Genomic DNA, 17,811 nt, shown 5'->3' with positions numbered 1-17,811 from the left:
AGCATGTTTAATAATCATAGATTTTCAGTGATTCTATTAGGAGAAAGTCCATCCCTTTTATAAGCACCTCTCAATGCCTTTTACAGAACTTGGAAAATAATTTCACTTTATGTTTGCTGTAATATTGTGCAGGTATTAATGGCATGTGTTTCTCTCGGGACCCAAGATTTCTAAGTAATCCACTTTTGATCCATCACTACAGTTTGCAATGAGCATAAACAAATATGGCTTTTATTGAGCTGGGAATTTTGGATATATCCAAATTATGATAATATTTCAAATTGACTGTCACAGCATGTAATGGTTTTTGGTCAATTATAATGATACTTCATACAGATTCTGGCAAGGTGCCCAAGGAAGTAACAAATTTATTGGATTCAGCAGATAGAAACCCTTACATGGTGAAGTGAGAAGGTCTTGCATGTGGCACTCATTCTCATGTCTTTCCTGAACTTCAGAAAAATAAATCTGGGCTTCTGAGGGAATGGAAAGTGTTTGTTTAATGCATCATTTGAAATTCTCTTCAAGACCTCCTTTGAAATTCTCATCAAATAAATGTATGTGTGCATCCAAATATCTGAAGAGGATGCACTTGGCTTAATTGAATGCATTGTTATACAAGTCAAATGCATTGGATCCAGCCAATGGAGACTGACATTGATCATAGCTATCAGTGTCTTTCTTACTTTGCCCAGATGAAATTCATACACACAGCACACCGGGCATGCACTTCCATTAATCTGAAAGATCATCATTTAATTCTTGTGTTTTTCCCTTGATAGATTTGTCTCTGAGATTTACCCATTACAGAATGTTTAAAACTGAAGATTGTTTAATTATTCTATGATATGAGGTCCAAAATACTGCTTTTCTGCATTATAAGTTTTGGACATCGCTATCATGGTTGCGAATACATTATCAGTCACTAACTACTACCTACAGACAGTGAAGAAAGCTAATGGCATGTAGACATTCATAACGAGAGTTGAGTATAGGAGCAAAGAGGTCCTTCTGCAGTTGTACAGGGCTCCAGTGAGACCGCACCTGGAGTACTGTGTGCAGTTTTGGTCTCTTAATTTGAAGAAGGACATTCTTGCTATTGAGGGAGTGTAGCGTAGTTTCACGAGGTTAATTCCCGGGATGGCGGGACTGTGATATGATGAAAAAATGGAGCGACTGGGCTTGTATTCATTGAATTTAGAAGGATGAGAAGGGACCTTATAGAAACATATACAATTATTAAGGGATTGGACACGCTAGATGCAGGAAACATGTTCCCGATGTAGGGGGAATCCAGAACCAGGGGCCACAGTTTAAGAATAAGAGGTAGGCCATTTAGAACTGAAATGAGGAAAAACTTTTTCACACAGAGAGTTGTGAATTTGTGGAATTCTCTGCCTCAGAAGGCAATGAAGGCCGATTCACTGGATGCATTCAAAAGAGAGTTAGATAGAGCTCTTAGAGCGAGCGGAATCAAGGGATATGGGGAGAAGGCAGGAACGGGGTACTGATTGCGGATGATCAGTCATGATCTCATTGAATGGCGGTGCCGGATCGAAGGGCCGAATGGCCTACTGCACCTATTGTCTTTGTATCTATGTATCTATGATGTCTCCAATAACAGAAATAATGTTGTCACATTCCTTAAACAGGGGAGCGCAACATAGACAGAAGATGGATTCTTGAACTCTTATGCATGCACATTCCTATTTTCTTCTTTCTTTCAAAACATTGTCTAGCCTACAATGGGCAAAATTCATCTTTTAGACTAATTCAGTAAATGGAGTCTATGGAGTCAATGAAATAAAATTTTGAAACCGTGGGTGAAATAGATTGAAGATAGCAGAAAAAGTTGGAGTAACTCAGTGGGACAGGCAGCACCTCTGGAGAGAAGGAATGGGTAATGCTTCGGGTCGAGTCCCTTCTTCAGTTTGACCTCTTTTTTAGGCAGTGCATTGTATTCAGTTGCATTGTTAAGAATCTCATCAAATTACATTTAAGAAGCAAAATCTATATATTACTAAAACTTTCATCTTGTTTGTTCCGCACTTCCTGTATGTTTGTTCCCCCGTTTGTTTGTGCAGTATGTTTGTTCCCTATATGTTTCTTTGTGCGGTTTTCATCCAGAAAAAAACGGTACACGATTGCGCGACAATTTTAGGCCCACCCTACTCACCATTCCCACGCGGTCTGAATAAATCCACTTTTGCTATTTTTTAAAAACAATTTACCCAATAAACTTTAATAAATGTACTCGCCCCCCGGGAAAACCAGCGGGGGGACCGGCCTGACCTTCCTCTCATGCTACAGCTTGGCGGCAGAGAGTCCAACAAGATGGCTGTCGCCGCTATTCCCCGCCGATCGTAACCGAGCTGCAGGAGAGGCTTCGGGTCCAGGCCCGTGCCGCAGAAGGAACGGGGCCGCCGCCGTTCCCTGCCGCTCGCCGCCCATCGCAGCCGAGCTGCAGGGGAGCCTTTGGCTCCACGCCTGGCCCGCAGTAGTGGCCCGCAGGTGAAGCAGGGCCGAGGTCAGTGGCTTTTGCCTGTCCCCCCTCGCCCACCTATGGCCCCGGGGGGACACTCCCCGCCCGGCAACGGCTCCACAGTTCGGGAGGTTGCTGGGCCCACAGGAGAGGTTTCCACCCAACGGGGGTTGTCGCGCCCGCAGCAGAGATTTGCACCCAACGGGTGCTCACCCGTCTAGTAGTAAATAAAAATGAAAATAAGCCGGCATATCTTCAGACCAATTATAAACTTTCTGGGCTTACATGCGCACCTTGTTTTTTTCCTGGTCAGTCTGGATTTGATCTCTTTGAGCAGGAGGATATTGAGCCAGTGCTAATTGGTTAATTTTGACTTTGAGTGGGTGTGTAAAAAGGATAATTGATCGTTTGTGAATTATTTGCTTCTCCCAAGTTTAATTTTTGATGAAGTAATTGAAAATGAATTTCGAGACAAATGCATAAGGGACAGTCAACATAGTTCATCGAATACAGTGGCATAGAGTCAGAACCATTACAGTGGCATAAAGTCAAAAATATTTCCATTTTATTCCAATGAGTAATAGAAAATTCAGTTCAGTTGCATGGTATCCATGGATGCCGACAGATTGTTGTAGGAACTAAGGGAGATGTAATTGCCAATAGCTGCAGGCCTTTCTGAAATTGCCTTTCTGAGTAGGTTATGAAAACAAATATGGCAATGCTGGTATATTTTAAATTTATGCTGAATAGAAAATGTTTAAAGACTTGCACAGATTTGTAGTACATTACAGAGGCAGGAGCTGCCAATTCAGCAGATGTTGTTCATGTCCCACTCCAGAAACAAACTAGAAAAGTCCAAGCTGACACTGAAACTCAACGTTGAGGTGGTGCTGAGGTACCAGGGATGACAGTCTTTTGGATGAAATTGAATCCATATCTTCTCTCCAACGTCTGCATATAAAAATCCCTTGGCATTATTTTGAAAGAAAGCAGGCAGGAATGTGCTTAGTGACCTAGGCAATATCTATTACCCAAAATATCCATCACTAAAGCCAAGTATCTGGCAATTATCCCATTTATGTTCGCAAGATCTTGTTGTGCACATATAGCCAACAGATTACCGAGGGAACTGAGAGGGAAATAATTGCCAATGGCTGCAGGCCGTTCTGAAATTGCCTTTTCCAAGTAGTTGAGAAAAATGTGGCAATTAAGCTAATTTCAAAAGTAACACTTAATAGTGTTTAAAGAACACTGTGTTTAAAGAACATTGGAATACAGTCACATCTCTTAGCCTCTACTTAGCCTATCACTGAGAAATATAGGTAGGAAAGAAAACTGAAGATGCTGGTTTAAATGAGGTAGACACAAAATGCTGGAGTAACTCAGCGGGTAAGGCAGCATCTCTGGAGAGAAGGAATGGGTGACGTTTCGGGTCGAGACCCGAAGGGTCACCCATTCCTTCTCTCCAGAGATGCTGCCTGACCCGCTGAGTTACTCCAGAATTTTGTGTCTATCACAGAGAAATGATCTATGTCCTCAGTTGGTAGATTTTTTAAATAAAATAAATGGAGGAGGTGTGCTGAAGAGAAAGGGAAAGGTAAGATGAACTTCGCATGACTGCAACTCAGTCTGCAGAACGTAGTCCATGTCCTGTACTTGTATATTTCACTAAATCGTGGAAAAATTGGTCCATAGTGTAATTTGCAGCTCAGTTAATACTAGTCCTGCACCAGACACAGAGGGCTGTGGGATAGGAACCCACTCCAGAATCTAGTCAGTAAAATCTCCGCTGATGCTGTTCATCGGCATTTAGGGCATACTGCAATTCCGGCCTGCAGTCTTTTGGATGAAGTTAAATTATGGTCTCATCTTCCCTCCATAATTGGGTAAAAGTAACCCTGAGTATTATTTTGATGAAGAAGGAAGTGAATATATCTGAGAGACTTGGGCAATACTTATCTCTCAATAAACCTCACTACATAAGGTCATGGCTGATCATCCAAAATCAGTACCTCGTTCCTACTTTCTCCCCATATCCCTTGATTCCGTTAGCCCTAAGAGCTATATCTAACTCTCTCTTGAAAACATCAAGTGAATCGGCCTCCACTGCCTTCTGTGGCAGCGAATTCCACAGATTCACAACTCTCTTGGTGAAAAACAGAGAGTTGTGTTCCTCATCTCAGTCCTAAGTGGTCTACCCTTATTAGAAACATAGAAAATAGGTGCAGGAGGAGGCCATTCGGCCCTTTGAGCCAGCACTGCCATTCATTGTGATCATGGCTGATCATCCACAATCAATAACCCGTGCCTGCCTTCTCCCCATATCCTTTGATTCCACTAGCCCCTAGAGCTCTATCTCTCTCTTAAATCTTAAATCTTATTCTTACACTGTGACCCCTGGTTCTGGACACCCCAACATCAGGAACATTTTCCCTGCATCTAGCCTGTCCAATCCCTTAAGAATTTTATATGTTTCTATAAGATTCCCATAGACAGTAAGGGAGGACAAACACGAAGAGGCCATAGGAACTACCTCAATGGATGTAAAGGATAATACTGGCATTCTTCAATCTTATAGAAGCCCAGATCAAAATGTTGATGCCTTGAAGTAAACCCAGTAAGAGTCTGCAAAATCATTGTTGCTGCCTCCATCCATAACAACAGCATGCCGAGTGGGTAGCTGAAGTAATGAAAAGGTCATCCTTCCTCATTGTCGTGTTCATAGTTCAGTGAACACGATAATGAAGAAGGCCCTCCATCAAGATTGTACAGAAAATTGAACGAGGGAATCATTAGACTATCGTAGAGAAAAGAGGCATCATGCAATAGCCAAATACTTTCAGTAATTAAGAAATGAGCATTCATTTTAAAAAATGTTCTGGCTTTTCACTCTATATCAATGAGGCCCCTATGCCTTCTGAGCCTGACCTTCGAACTCTGATATAGCAAGAATTATTTTCTTCATAACCTTGTCTTAATTGGAATCTAGTGAACTTTATCTTGCAATAAATGTTGCACTCTTTATTCTGTATTTATACACTGTGGACGGCTTGATTGTAATCATGTGTAGGCTTTTCGCTGATTGGATAGCTCGCAACAAAAAAACTTTTCACTGTACCTAGGCTTGTATACACTGGAATTTAGAAGGATGAGGGGGGATCTTATTGAAACATATAAGATAATTAGGGGATTGGACACAGTAGAGGCACGAAACATGTTCCCAATGTTGGGGGAGTCCAGAACAAGGGGCCACAGTTTAAGAATAAGGGGTAGACCATTTAGAACGGAGATGAGGAAGAACTTTTTCAGTCAGAGAGTGGTGAAGGTGTGGAATTCTCTGCTTCAGAAGGCAGTGGAGGCCAGTTCATTGGATGTTTTCAAGAGAGAGCTGGATAGAGCTCTTAAGGATAGCGGAGTGAGGGGGTATGGGGAGAAGGCAGGAACGGGGTACTGATTGAGAGTGATCAGCCATGATCGCATTGAATGGCGGTGCTGGCTCGAAGGGCTGAATGGCCTACTCCTGCACCTATTGTCTATTGTCTATTGTAAAAGTGACAATAAAATATAGCTATGCATCGAAATGGCATACAAATGCAGAATAAGATTTAGCAAATACTTCCAACAACTGTAAATGAAACTGCCAGCTGATACTACCAGCTGGTATTAGCTGGTAAATTGTGGATGATACAAGTTTGTGGTGTGAAAAAATACTTTTCTCAAGCCTTTTAAACCCCAAGGTGACTTTCAAGTCAATGCAGAAGGAGGTAGGAATCTCATTGTCAATTATTGCAATGAAGCGTAAAACAATTTTAAAATAAAACTCCTGCATCCCAACATAGAGATTTGTCAATATGTACTGAATATTGTAACCAGTACAAGGTTGCAAAAAAACAAAACATTATCCACAATATTCAGTACAACGACTATTGGTATTGACATTGGTATTGGTTTATTATTGTTATGTATATCAGGATACAGTGAAAAACTTTGTTTTGTGTGATACCGAGGCAAATTATACCATACATGCTAATGAGTACAATGAAACCAAACACAAGTGCAACACACGGTGCAAAGAGAAAGGAAACAGAGTGCAGAAAATAGTTTTACAAGTAGAGAATTTACAGATTTTTTAAAAGTGGAAATTGAGTTAGAGCAGAAATAGGCTGCAGAGTCTTGGGTGCACAGGGAGTATTGCAAGGGTCTGTCTGAAGGACTGATGTTTGGAATGATCATGGAAAATGTTCTTTGGCCTATCCTTCTTGATTGTAGTCTATGTCAGAAAGTCACAGACTGCCTTGCAAAGAGGAATGGGTGACGTTTCGGATTGGGGAAGGGTCTCGACCCGAAACGTCACCCATTCCTTCTCTCCAGGGATGCTGCCTGTCCCGCTGAGTTACTCCAGCTTTTTGTGTCTATCTTTGGTTTAAACCAGCATCTGCAGTTCCTTCCTACACAATGAAATCAAAAATCTAATTGGCTCTCTCCCAGACCGATTGTACATCCTGTGAGGCTCTGACAAACCTAGTCTCATCATTGATTTTATTTTATCCCAAAAGAAGAGCCGCATACAAAATAAAAGCAGAAAATGATTGTAATATTCAGAAGATCAGGTGACATCTTTGGAAAGGCAAGTAGAGTTAACAGTTCAGTTAAAGACCATCTGTTAAAATTTAAGAATAAGGGGTAGGCCATTTAGGACTGAGATAAGGAAAAGCTTTTTCAGCCAGAGAGTTGTGAATCTGTGGAATTCTCTGCCACAGAAGGCAGTGGATGCCAATTCACTGGATGTATTCAAGAGAGAGTTAGATATAGGTCTTAGGGCTAACAGAATCAAGGGATATGGAGAGAAAGCAGGAACGGGGTACTGATTCTGGATGATCAGTCATGATCATTTTGAATGGCGGTGCTGGCTCGAAATGGCAAATGGCCTACTCCTGCACCTATTTTCTATATTCTATGTTTCTATGTAATTGAGGAGAGGGAAGAACCTTGATAAGCTACAAGGATGGAAAAGGAGTGAAGAAACTCTCCGATAGAGTAAAACCAGGGTGACCGTAGGGATAAGCTTTAAAGGAGGTTACCTGATCTGTGAGTGTACGAGTGCAGTTTGAGAGTGAGAGCATAGACAAGAGAACATGGAGGAAAGGATGTAGGAGTTGTGAAATGTAGAAGTGGGAAGACATACCCGGCAAATTAGGTTGGGCATGCCCTCCACTTACAGTGAATACATAGCAAAATAACAGAAACAAACTGACGGATGATTGACAGGGAAGATGGTAGATGGACAATTGACCGAGCCATCATGTTATCTGACGTTATAGATTTCAATATAATGCTGAAGGCTGCAACGTGCCTTCTTCAGTTTGTATTTTATATAAATATTGTCATGTAAGCAATGTCAGGGAGGGGCTGTCCGCTTTTGTTGGTACATTCTATATTCTTTGCCGAGACAGATGCATCCAAATGTATTCAGTGATTATTAAAAACCTGCAACATGTATCTTTTGAATGGTTAAGAATACATGGATACATATATCTGAAAGAATTATTGGCCGCACCCTCTGGATATTTAATTCAGGCACTTAACGAAAGGAAATGAGTGATTCTAACCTCAGTCATAGTGCCATTCTCATAAAAGTTAAAATCTGCATGGGTGCAGTGATTTCCTTCTCACAGTTGTTACTAGAAGTGTATGTAAGTGGTAACTCAGCCTGTATGGTGACTGAGGCTGCCTGAAACAAACAGAGACCCCTTGAATGATGATTCTCAGTCTGTTTTGCATCAAAGTTAGACGAAGCCTTTGTTTCAGATTTACACAACACGAGTTTAATGTTAATGTAACTTAGAAACGGGTTTGCATTGACTTGTACTGCAGTTAAAGATTTACACTTAATACTTTGTACTATTGTATGAAGGTAGTGTGAAGAAGGGTCTTGTACCAAAATGTCACCTTATCCATGTTCTCCAGAGATGCTGACCTGCTGAGTTTTTCCAACACTTTGTGTCCAGTTGTGTATTAACCAGCATCTGCAGTTCTTTGTTTCTACAAGGATCTTTATTGTTAAAGAACAATGACCTAAGATGTGCAGGAAAAAAAACTGCAGATGCTGGTTTAAACCAAAGATAGACACAAAAGCTGTAGTAACTCAGTGGGTCAGGCAGCATCTCTGGAGTCTGACATAAGTTGTTTGTAAACCAAGTGTTGCAGGGCATGGCCTATATTGTCTGTGCCCCATGCATACGACTGATCTCCCTTCATTGTTTTCTGTTCTTGTAGGTTTCCTAAGCACTGGAGATCAAGCTGCTAAAGGCAATTATGGACTTCTGGATCAGATCCAGGCCCTGCGCTGGATCAGTGAGAACGTAGCCTTCTTTGGAGGGGATCCCTTACGGATTACTGTCTTTGGTTCTGGAATCGGAGGGTCATGCGTCAGTCTTCTCACCCTGTCTCATCATTCAGAAGGTAAGTCAGTTCCACAGCTGATTACTTCCAGAATGAGGGACAGTTGCAAAGGATTACTGTTGGGTATGGTGACAAGCAAAGAAGATTTTGAAGGAAAATAAAAGAATGCGAAAAGATAAATGGTGCTAATGGAGAAGGAGAGGAAACAAAGATATCACCAAAGCAGTGGTGTGGGGAGGCAAGCTGTTGGAAGGCTGGCCAGCCAGAAAGCTTTCAGTCAGGGCCAAGATGTCACCATCCACAAAGCATGTTCACGCAGTCATACACAGCTGGAATTTGGATGGCAAGAGTTACTAGGCAGCCATCAAAGGGTAAAGAGTAAATCTACAGAGTTGGTGCAGATGAGTGAGACTATTCATTGAAGAGCTGCAAGGAATGTGCCTAATCATGAGCAGGCACAGCAAAAAATGATTACTTCTGAACAACAAACAGCAGATGAGGATTGCCGATAAGAAACAGAATAAATGCAGCAAAGGACTTTCAGTTGTATGAATGCAACATCCAGAGCAGAAATGGTGGAGGAGAGGAAACACATCTTGTGTGTACAGACTAGGTGGCGGATTGGAGACATTTTGGTGAAGGATACAAGTCAAGTCAAGTCAAGTCAATTTTATTTGTATAGCACATTTAAAAACAACCCACGTTGACCAAAGTGCTGCACATCTGATTAGGGAAAAAAAAAAGAGACATACAGTGGCACACAGATTCATTAGAAAGCAAGGATAAAGGTAGATTTCACAGAAATCTAGAAGCCAGCAGAAAAATCAAGTCAAAAGAGTGTTTAATTGTCATCTGTACCAGCAATGGAAAAATGAAATTCCTACTGTAGCTTTACAGGCACATTAAGAGTCAAGAGTGTTTTATTGTCATATGTCCCAGATAGAACAATGAACTTCTTACTTGCAGCAGCACAACAGAATATGTAAACATAGTACACTGTAAACAATATAATAAAGGAGAGAGAGAAAAAAATCAGTGTGTGTATATTTGCACATACTCACAAATAAACATATATGTAGATCATATATATATAGATCACACACACATACGTACACACAAAAAACAAATAATAATATGCAATAATAACAATAAAAGTCTATATAGTTCAGAGCTTATTTGAGTTTGTAGTGTTTAGTAGCCGAATGACTGTAGGGAAGAAACTGTTCCTGCACCTGGACTTTCAGGCTCCTGTACCTTCTTCCCGATGGCAGGGGTAAAATGAGTGTGTGGCCAGGGTGGTGTGGGTCTCTGATTATGCTGGCTGCCTTTTTGAGGCAGTGATTCCGGAAAAAATCCCTTTGATGGTGGGGAGGTGAAGGACTGGGCTGTGTTCACAACTTTTTGCAGTCTTCTTTGCTCCTGGGCATTCAAGTTGCCAAACCAGGCCATGATGCAACCAGTCAATATCCTCTCTGACATACCGAATCCACATGTCATACCACGTTAATGCAATTACACAACAAATAAATATACAGCAATAACAGGTAACTGAACTATAATAGTACAAACTGACTGAAGTATGCAAAGTCTATAGTAGGCAGTTACTGAGGTGGGGTTGTTGCTGTGGCTGTGCTGTTTTGTTTAAGATCCTGATGGTTGCTGGAAAGATGTTCTTGAATCTGGAGATCACAGTTTTCAGGCTCCTGTACCTTCTTCCTGCTGGTAGCAGCAGGATGAAAGCATGACCAGGGCAATGTGTGCCTTTGATGAGATCAGCTCGCTCTTTGAGGAAGCACTTCTTGTAAATTCTTCAGTGATGCGGAGGTTAATAACGTGATGGACCAGGCAATATCTATCACTTTCAGTAGCCTCATTCAGTCCTGAATGACCAAGTTACTGAACTAGCCCCTGATGTAACCAGTCAGAATGCTCGTTGGAGTATTTGGCGACTGTATGAAGTTGTGTTAATAACGACAAGTAGTTAAACTTCATAATGTGCTTTATTGACCACAAGGCTGTAGAACAAAGACCAAGCCTGTTCATTCCATTCGAACACACCCCAGAGTCTGTCTGAGCCTCCCTAGCATGCATGCGCTAGATAAGACATTCCAGGAACAGTACGAGGGAACACCCTACAAGGATCAGGAATATAGTGACTGGTCTACAGCGACATGATAAGCTATCTTTGAGAAAGATGGAGTTCAACCTTGGGGAGATTTCTGTCTAGAACCCAGTCCAATAGAAAAACAATATGTGCACTGAAGTGCAGTTCCAATGTCCTGCAAAGTGCAAAGGGGATGTGTGGGGTAGATTTTCTTACACAAAGAGTGGTGGGTACCTGAAACGCGCTGCCAGTGGTGGTGGTGAAGACAGATGCAATGGTTGCATTTAAGAAGCTTTTAGCTACATGGATGTGTAGGAAAATAACTGCAGATGCTAGTTCAAATCGAAGGTAGACACAAAATGCTGGAGTACCTCAGCGGGTCAGGCAGCGTCTCAGGAGAGAAGGAATGGGTGATGTTTCGGGTCAAGACCCTTCTTTAGACTGATGTCAGGGGAGGGGGCCCACTGAGTCCCCACCAACCACGATCCTTGCACATTAACACTATCCTACACACACGAGGGACAATTTACACATACACCAAGCCAATTAACCTACATAGCTGTATGTCTTTGGACTGTGGGAGGAAGATCTCGGAGAAAACCCACGTGGTCACGGGGAAAGTATACAAACCTCATACAGACAGCACTCATACTTGGGATTGAACCCGGGTCTCCGGCGCTGCAAGCGCTGTAAAGCAGCAACCCTACGATCAAGGACTCAACTGCTTTCAGGTTTCTAACCCCAACTAATTTCTACGTTTCACAGTTATGGAGAGAAGACCTCTTCTACGTTCCTTTCTTTCGTATGTCAACTACAACAGTCAAAAGTGGCAATTTGTGATTCAGAGTACCGTAGTTGACGCTTTGCTGCAAATTTTGCCAGTTCCGTAGAACTACCCAGGATGGACGATGAGGAAGTAAAGCAGCTCCCACCCCTTTACGTTCCTGTAAAGAGCAGATGCAGCTGGCTTGACCTTTTAGTTGTATTGCTGACTTATTAAAAATGAACGAATTAAAGAACCGCACTCATAACAATAGAAGACTTTTATTTGCTGCTGCCCACCAAGATACTTATTATTGGAATGTCTTAATGGCCCCCAAGAACAAAGTACAGGCACAGGTACTGTTCTTTAGTCCTGACGCTAGGTCTTGACCCGAGGCAGGGTTTGGACCTGAAGCATCGATTATCTTCCTCTTTTAGAGGTGCTGCTTGACCCGCTGAGTTCCCCCAGCAGTTTGTTTTTTGTACACTGTTGTGTCCAGATTCCTCTGACACTCTTGAATAAATCTTGCCCACCAATCCCCACCTCATGTTTTCCAATTCTCAGTATTGGAACATTGATTAATTTGATCGCAATACTCTCCTCTACAGTGTACAGTGTGTTTCTTATATTACGGTCGATACCTCTAAGCCAGAGATCACCACTAACTAGCTGAATACTGGCAGCTGTGAGAACTGGTATCCCATCAATAAAAAACATCACACTGAAAATGACACTGTTAGCTTCAATGTGTAGGAAAGAACTGCAGATGCTGGTTTCAATCGAAGATAGACATAAAAAGCTGGAGTAACTCAGCGGGTCAGACAGCATCTCTGGAGAAAAGGAATAGGTGACATTTTGGGTCGTGAAGAAGGGTCTCGACCGGAAACGTCACCTACACCTTTTCTCCAGAGATGCTGTCTGACCCGCTGAGTTGCTCCAGCTTTTTGTGTCTATCTACTGTTGGTTTCAATATGATTTTACACAGGGAAAGCCAACAATAGCATTCAGAAACGTTTAATTGAATATTTTGAGCTTTATATTACTTTCATAACCATTATTAGGGCGACTCACAACACTGCCTTGATCTCAATGAGAAATAGTACAGCAATTTCTAGTTCATCAAGTGCAAAACATCGAACTAGGTTTGGTGCTTTCTTTAGGATTTACAGAATTAGTGGGAGTACTAAATAGTGATAAATTTAGCACGAGAGCACATGAGTAGGTCACTATTTTAGCCTTAGCCTTTTCCCATCAAATCTTTTAGTTGTAGCTCCCATCTTGTGCTGCAAGATTCCAGCTTTCATGCCTTTTCTTACATGGGTCAGTTTTGTGGGCAGGTTCCCCAAACTAATGCACAGATTTTGAAAATCCAACGTATCCACAGTGTAATTTGCACTTAAAATTTCACGATGTTTTGTTCCTGAATTTAGTCAAATAGTCAAATTTAGTAAAATCTCTTCAGCATGCATCACTCTAGTGCACTTTAAACAGTTTTGCCCTTGGAGTCAGTATCTGATATATTAAATTCAATCTTGATTTCATTGTGATTGTTATCTAAGTGTTAGGTGTGGCTAATGGGATTGACTTCTCAGGATCATCGTGAACCTTCAGATACTGGGGAGTCAACTGAGAATTAAAAATCCCATCAAAATAGAAATTTCAAAACTACAAAAGCATTTTTGAGGCATGGTGTCCTTCCGCTAAAGCCATTATGCCTACAGCCATAACAGCCTGGATATACTTGATCTCACATAATGTGCATTATTAACTGGATCGAATCTAGTTAGTAATTAGAATGGCAATAATTCAGAATGCTAAGTGCTCTAGGTTACATTTTGAATTAAAATTTAAATGCTTCACTGATTCTACACCATGGGCGGCACGGTAGCGCAGCGGTAGAGTTGCTGCTTTACAGCGAATGCAGCGCCGGAGACTCAGGTTCGATCCTGACTACGGGTGCTGTACTGTAAGGAGTTTGTACGTTCTCCCCGTGACCTGCGTGGGTTTTCTCCGAGATCTTCGGTTTCCTCCCACACTCTAAAGAAGTACAGGTATGTAGGTTAATTTGACTGGGTAAATGTAAAAAATTGTCCCTAGTGTGTGTAGGATAGTGTTGATGTGCGGGGATCGCTGGGCGGCGCGGACTTGGTGGGCCGAAAAGGCCTGTTTCCGCGCTGTATATATATGATATAATGAGCAGAAATGAGCCCATCATATATTGCAGCACAGCCTTCACTGTGGAAGTCTATGTCAGTAAAAAAGTGCAGGAGACCAGTGTGGCTCTGTCTGAATGTTCTGGTCAGATAGTCTCCTTCAATCTATAATAAGACTGGATTATACTTATTGTCAGATTATCACATTTCTTGGATTGTGGCCATGCCAGTGGAGATAGAGTCATTGAGTCATAGAGTGATATTGTGTGGAACCAGGCCCTTCGGCCCAACTCGCCCACACAATGTCCCAGCTATACTAGTCTCACTTGCCTAAGCTTGGTCCATATCCCTCCAAACCTGTCCTATTCATGTACTTGTCCAATTGTCTCTTAAACAATGAGATTGTCCCAGCCTCAACTACCTCCTCTGGCAGTTTGTTCCATATACCCACCACCCTTTGTGTAAAAAAGCTACCCCTCAGATTCCTATTAAATCTTTTCCCCTTCACTTTGAACCTATGTACTCGAGTCCTCGATTCCCCTACTCTGGGCAAAAGACTCTGTGCATCTGTGATCTATTCCTCTCATGATTTTGTATACTTCTATACAGGGCTCCTGCAATTTCCTCTCTAATTTCCCGTAATGTCCTCGGATATATCTGATCAGGCCCTGGAGATTTGTCTACCTTCAAACAAGACAGTACCTTCAGTACTTCTTTGACGATAACCCTGACTGCTCTCAAGACACTTCCAGTGACTGCTCCAATTTCATCCGCCCAACTGTATTTCTCCTCAATAAATACAGAGGAGAAATATTCATTTAGGACCTTGCCCATCTCCTGTGGCTCCAAACAGTGATGGATCCCTTCAAGGTCCCACTATCTCTCCAGTTACCATTTTCCCCCTTATGTATTTATTAAATCTTTTGGGATTGTCCTTAATGCTACCCGCCAGAGCTATCTCCTGGCCCCTTTTTACCCTTCTGATTTCCTTTTTTAATATACTCCTTAGTTCCCGAAATTCGTCCATGGATGCACTTGATCGCAGCTCCCTATACCTGTCCCATGCATTCTGCTTGTTTTTGACTAAAGTTTCAATTTCCCTCATCAGCCAAGCTTCCTTACGTTTGCCTGCTTTCTCCTTCACTATAACGGGGACGTACACATCCTGAGCTTTCTTCAGTACACTTTTAAAAACATCCCACTTGGCCGATGTTCCTTTCCCCTCGTATAACCTGCTCCAATCAACTTGAGCAAGACCTTCTCTCATACCCTCAAAGTTGGCCTTACCACAGTTGAGCATTTTAACACTTGTCCTTCTCCATCCCTATCCAAAACTATCTTCAACCTAATCGAACTGTGGTCACTGGTCCCAAAAGGCTCCTCCACACACACTTCATTAACTTGCCCCTCCCAATTTCCAATACTTCAGAATTTTTTTTCCTCTAGCTATCAGATGAAAATCTTTGCTTTGTTGGGAAGCGGTCTGAGAAGATAGCTCCTTCATGCTGCCATTCAGTCTCACATTCTCACAGTCACGTTCTGGTGCTGATGTGTGCCCAGCTGGCAGGAAGTTGTGGGGTGGGAGAATTAATTGTGTGCTAATGCATCACTTGATAAAGTCGGAAGACATTGACACATTTACATAACACCCCCTGGTGAAAGACTGTCTCTTCATGCACATTTTAACTGCAGCTGCCAGAATTTAGAGCATTTAGTGAATTCACATTACATTGGCCTGTTGTTCAAGATTTTATTCAAACTAATGGACCGGAATCCGCAGTGAGAATTATGGCGAAGCCATCAGCAGTCTCCTTTATAAAAGGGACATTTTGACAGCAATGTCTGGAATATGCACATGTGCAGTTAAAATTAGGAAATCCTGTAGCTGTTCTTAGTAATTATTTGCTTCTTCATAAGGTGTGTTGTTACATTTTTCTCTTGTGGCAACTTTGACATTATGAACTATTTTAATGTAAAACATATTGACAATACTATTCCTTAATGACTAAGGCATGACTGAGCATTTGACTATTAATTAACTTATAATTAACTCAAAAAACCTCTCTGGCTTTAAAATGGAATTTTATTTTTAGAGTCTAATTGTCTCAAGTAATTATTTCATAATTAGAGTCAGAGTAAAACAGCACAGGAACAAGCCCTTCTGCCCAAGCTATGCTGACTGAGATGCCCCATCTAAGCTAGTCCCATTTACCTGTGTTTAGCATGTATCTCTCGAAACCTTTCTTATCCATGTACCTGTCCAAGTGCCTTTTAAATGCTGTTATAGTAGTTGCCTCAATTAACTCCTCTGGAAGCTTGTTCCAGATACCTACCACCATTTGAGTGAAAAGATTGCCCCTCAGGTTCCTATTAAATCTTGCCCCTCTCATATTAAACCCATGCCCTCTGGTTTTTAACTGCTCCTCCCTGGGTAAAATACTTTGTTCATTCACCTTATCTATTCCACTCATGATTTTATACACCTCTATAAGATCATCCATCAGATTCCTGAACTCCAAGGAATAAAATTCTTCCCTGCCCAACTTCTCATAGCTCAGCCCCTCAAATCTTGGCAACAACTTTGTAAATCTTCTCTGCTCTCTTTCCAGCTTAATGCATCCTTCCTAAAGTATGGTGACCATATTTGAACACAGTACTCCATATGTGGCCTCAGCAATGTCTGGTAGTGTTGCTGCCTCACAGCGCCAGAGACCCGGTGTCGATCCTGACCTCGAGTGCTGTCACTGTGGAGTTTGCACGTTCTCCCTGTGATTGTGTGGGATTCCTCCAGATGCTCTGTTTTTCTCCCACATCCCAAAGACGTGTGGGTTTGTATGTTAATTGGGTTTTGTAGCAAATGGATAAGAAAGTAGGATAACATAAAACTAGCGTGAACTGGCAAGTGATGGTCATCATGGTGGGCCAAAGGATCTGTTTCCATGTTATATCTTCAAACAAAACCTTCATTACCACTTAAAAAGTCCAATGTACTCAATATAGACACAAAAATGCTGGAGTAACTTAGCAGGTCAGGCTTCATCTGTGGAGAAAATGGATAGGTGACGTTTCGGGTCGGGGCCATCCTTCAGACTGATCAGTCAGAAGAAGGATTCCATCCCGAAATGTCACCTGCCCATTTAGAGGCCAAATACAGGCCAATGGAACTAGCATAGATAGGCATCTTGGCTGCCATGGATGTTGGGACAAAAGGTCTGCTTCCATCCCCCAGAACTCTATGAAGCCATGAGTCTGTCTAAACATGAGAGGGAAAAAGGGTGGATATACATGCAGAGTTTTGCAGACAAGATCATATGCTCAGAAGGAGCAGAAACCAAGTGAAATTAAACTGCTGAGCTATTGAATTCGAGGTGAGGGTGAAGTCCTACAACCATGCAGTATAGGAAGGGAGAATAAATACAAAACAATGTTCTAGTTGATAAATGGGATAAGGATAGATGGAAGGAGCTCCATTAGAGATGTTGACGTTTCATGTCAGACTGTCATTAATCCTGATGTATTCTGCCAGCATTCTGTGTTTCTTTTCCAAATCCCAGCATGACTACTTGGGCCCAATGATCTATTTCTGCAACAAAAAAAATCCCGCTCAATACGATGTAATCACTACTTGATCTGTTTCCCGATCTAGTTGACCCATAAGGATTTACTATCTGGAATGAGCCATTTGCTAGAGAGGTTATTTACCAACCCAGTATAGCAGGAGCACTGCACCAATCAAACTGAAATAAATCACTACTACCCAGAACAATCCACAGGCAAGATTGGGGGCATAGTGGTAGAACACTGAATCTCGCAAATTATATGTACGTGTTGAACTGTCATTTATTAATCACTTGGAAGGAGGGTTGTGTTGAAGATTCCCCTGTAGTTTACTGAACATGTTGAAATA

At 41.8% G+C, this 17,811-nt stretch overlaps 1 protein-coding gene across 5 annotated transcripts in view; it reads left to right on the top strand.

The window, feature by feature from the left end:
• nlgn3a (neuroligin 3a) overlaps window positions 1-17,811 on the top strand; it is a 191,142-nt gene that overhangs the window by 137,652 nt on the left and 35,679 nt on the right. For 4 of the 5 annotated variants that reach the window (XM_078412483.1, XM_078412481.1, XM_078412482.1 and 1 more), the window contains one exon: window positions 8,759-8,944. The exons of the other annotated variant lie outside the window; for it this stretch is intronic. In XM_078412483.1, coding sequence (XP_078268609.1) covers window positions 8,759-8,944 — 186 coding nt within the window. The remainder of the gene's footprint in view (window positions 1-8,758; window positions 8,945-17,811) is intronic. 5 annotated transcript variants of the gene reach the window in all.

Source organism: Rhinoraja longicauda, chromosome 15 (assembly GCF_053455715.1).
Source record: "Rhinoraja longicauda isolate Sanriku21f chromosome 15, sRhiLon1.1, whole genome shotgun sequence".
In the NCBI taxonomy this organism is placed as follows: domain Eukaryota; kingdom Metazoa; phylum Chordata; class Chondrichthyes; order Rajiformes; family Arhynchobatidae; genus Rhinoraja; species Rhinoraja longicauda.
The sequence above is the reverse complement of the archived record's forward strand: the minus strand, read 5'-3'. Positions and strand labels throughout refer to the sequence as shown.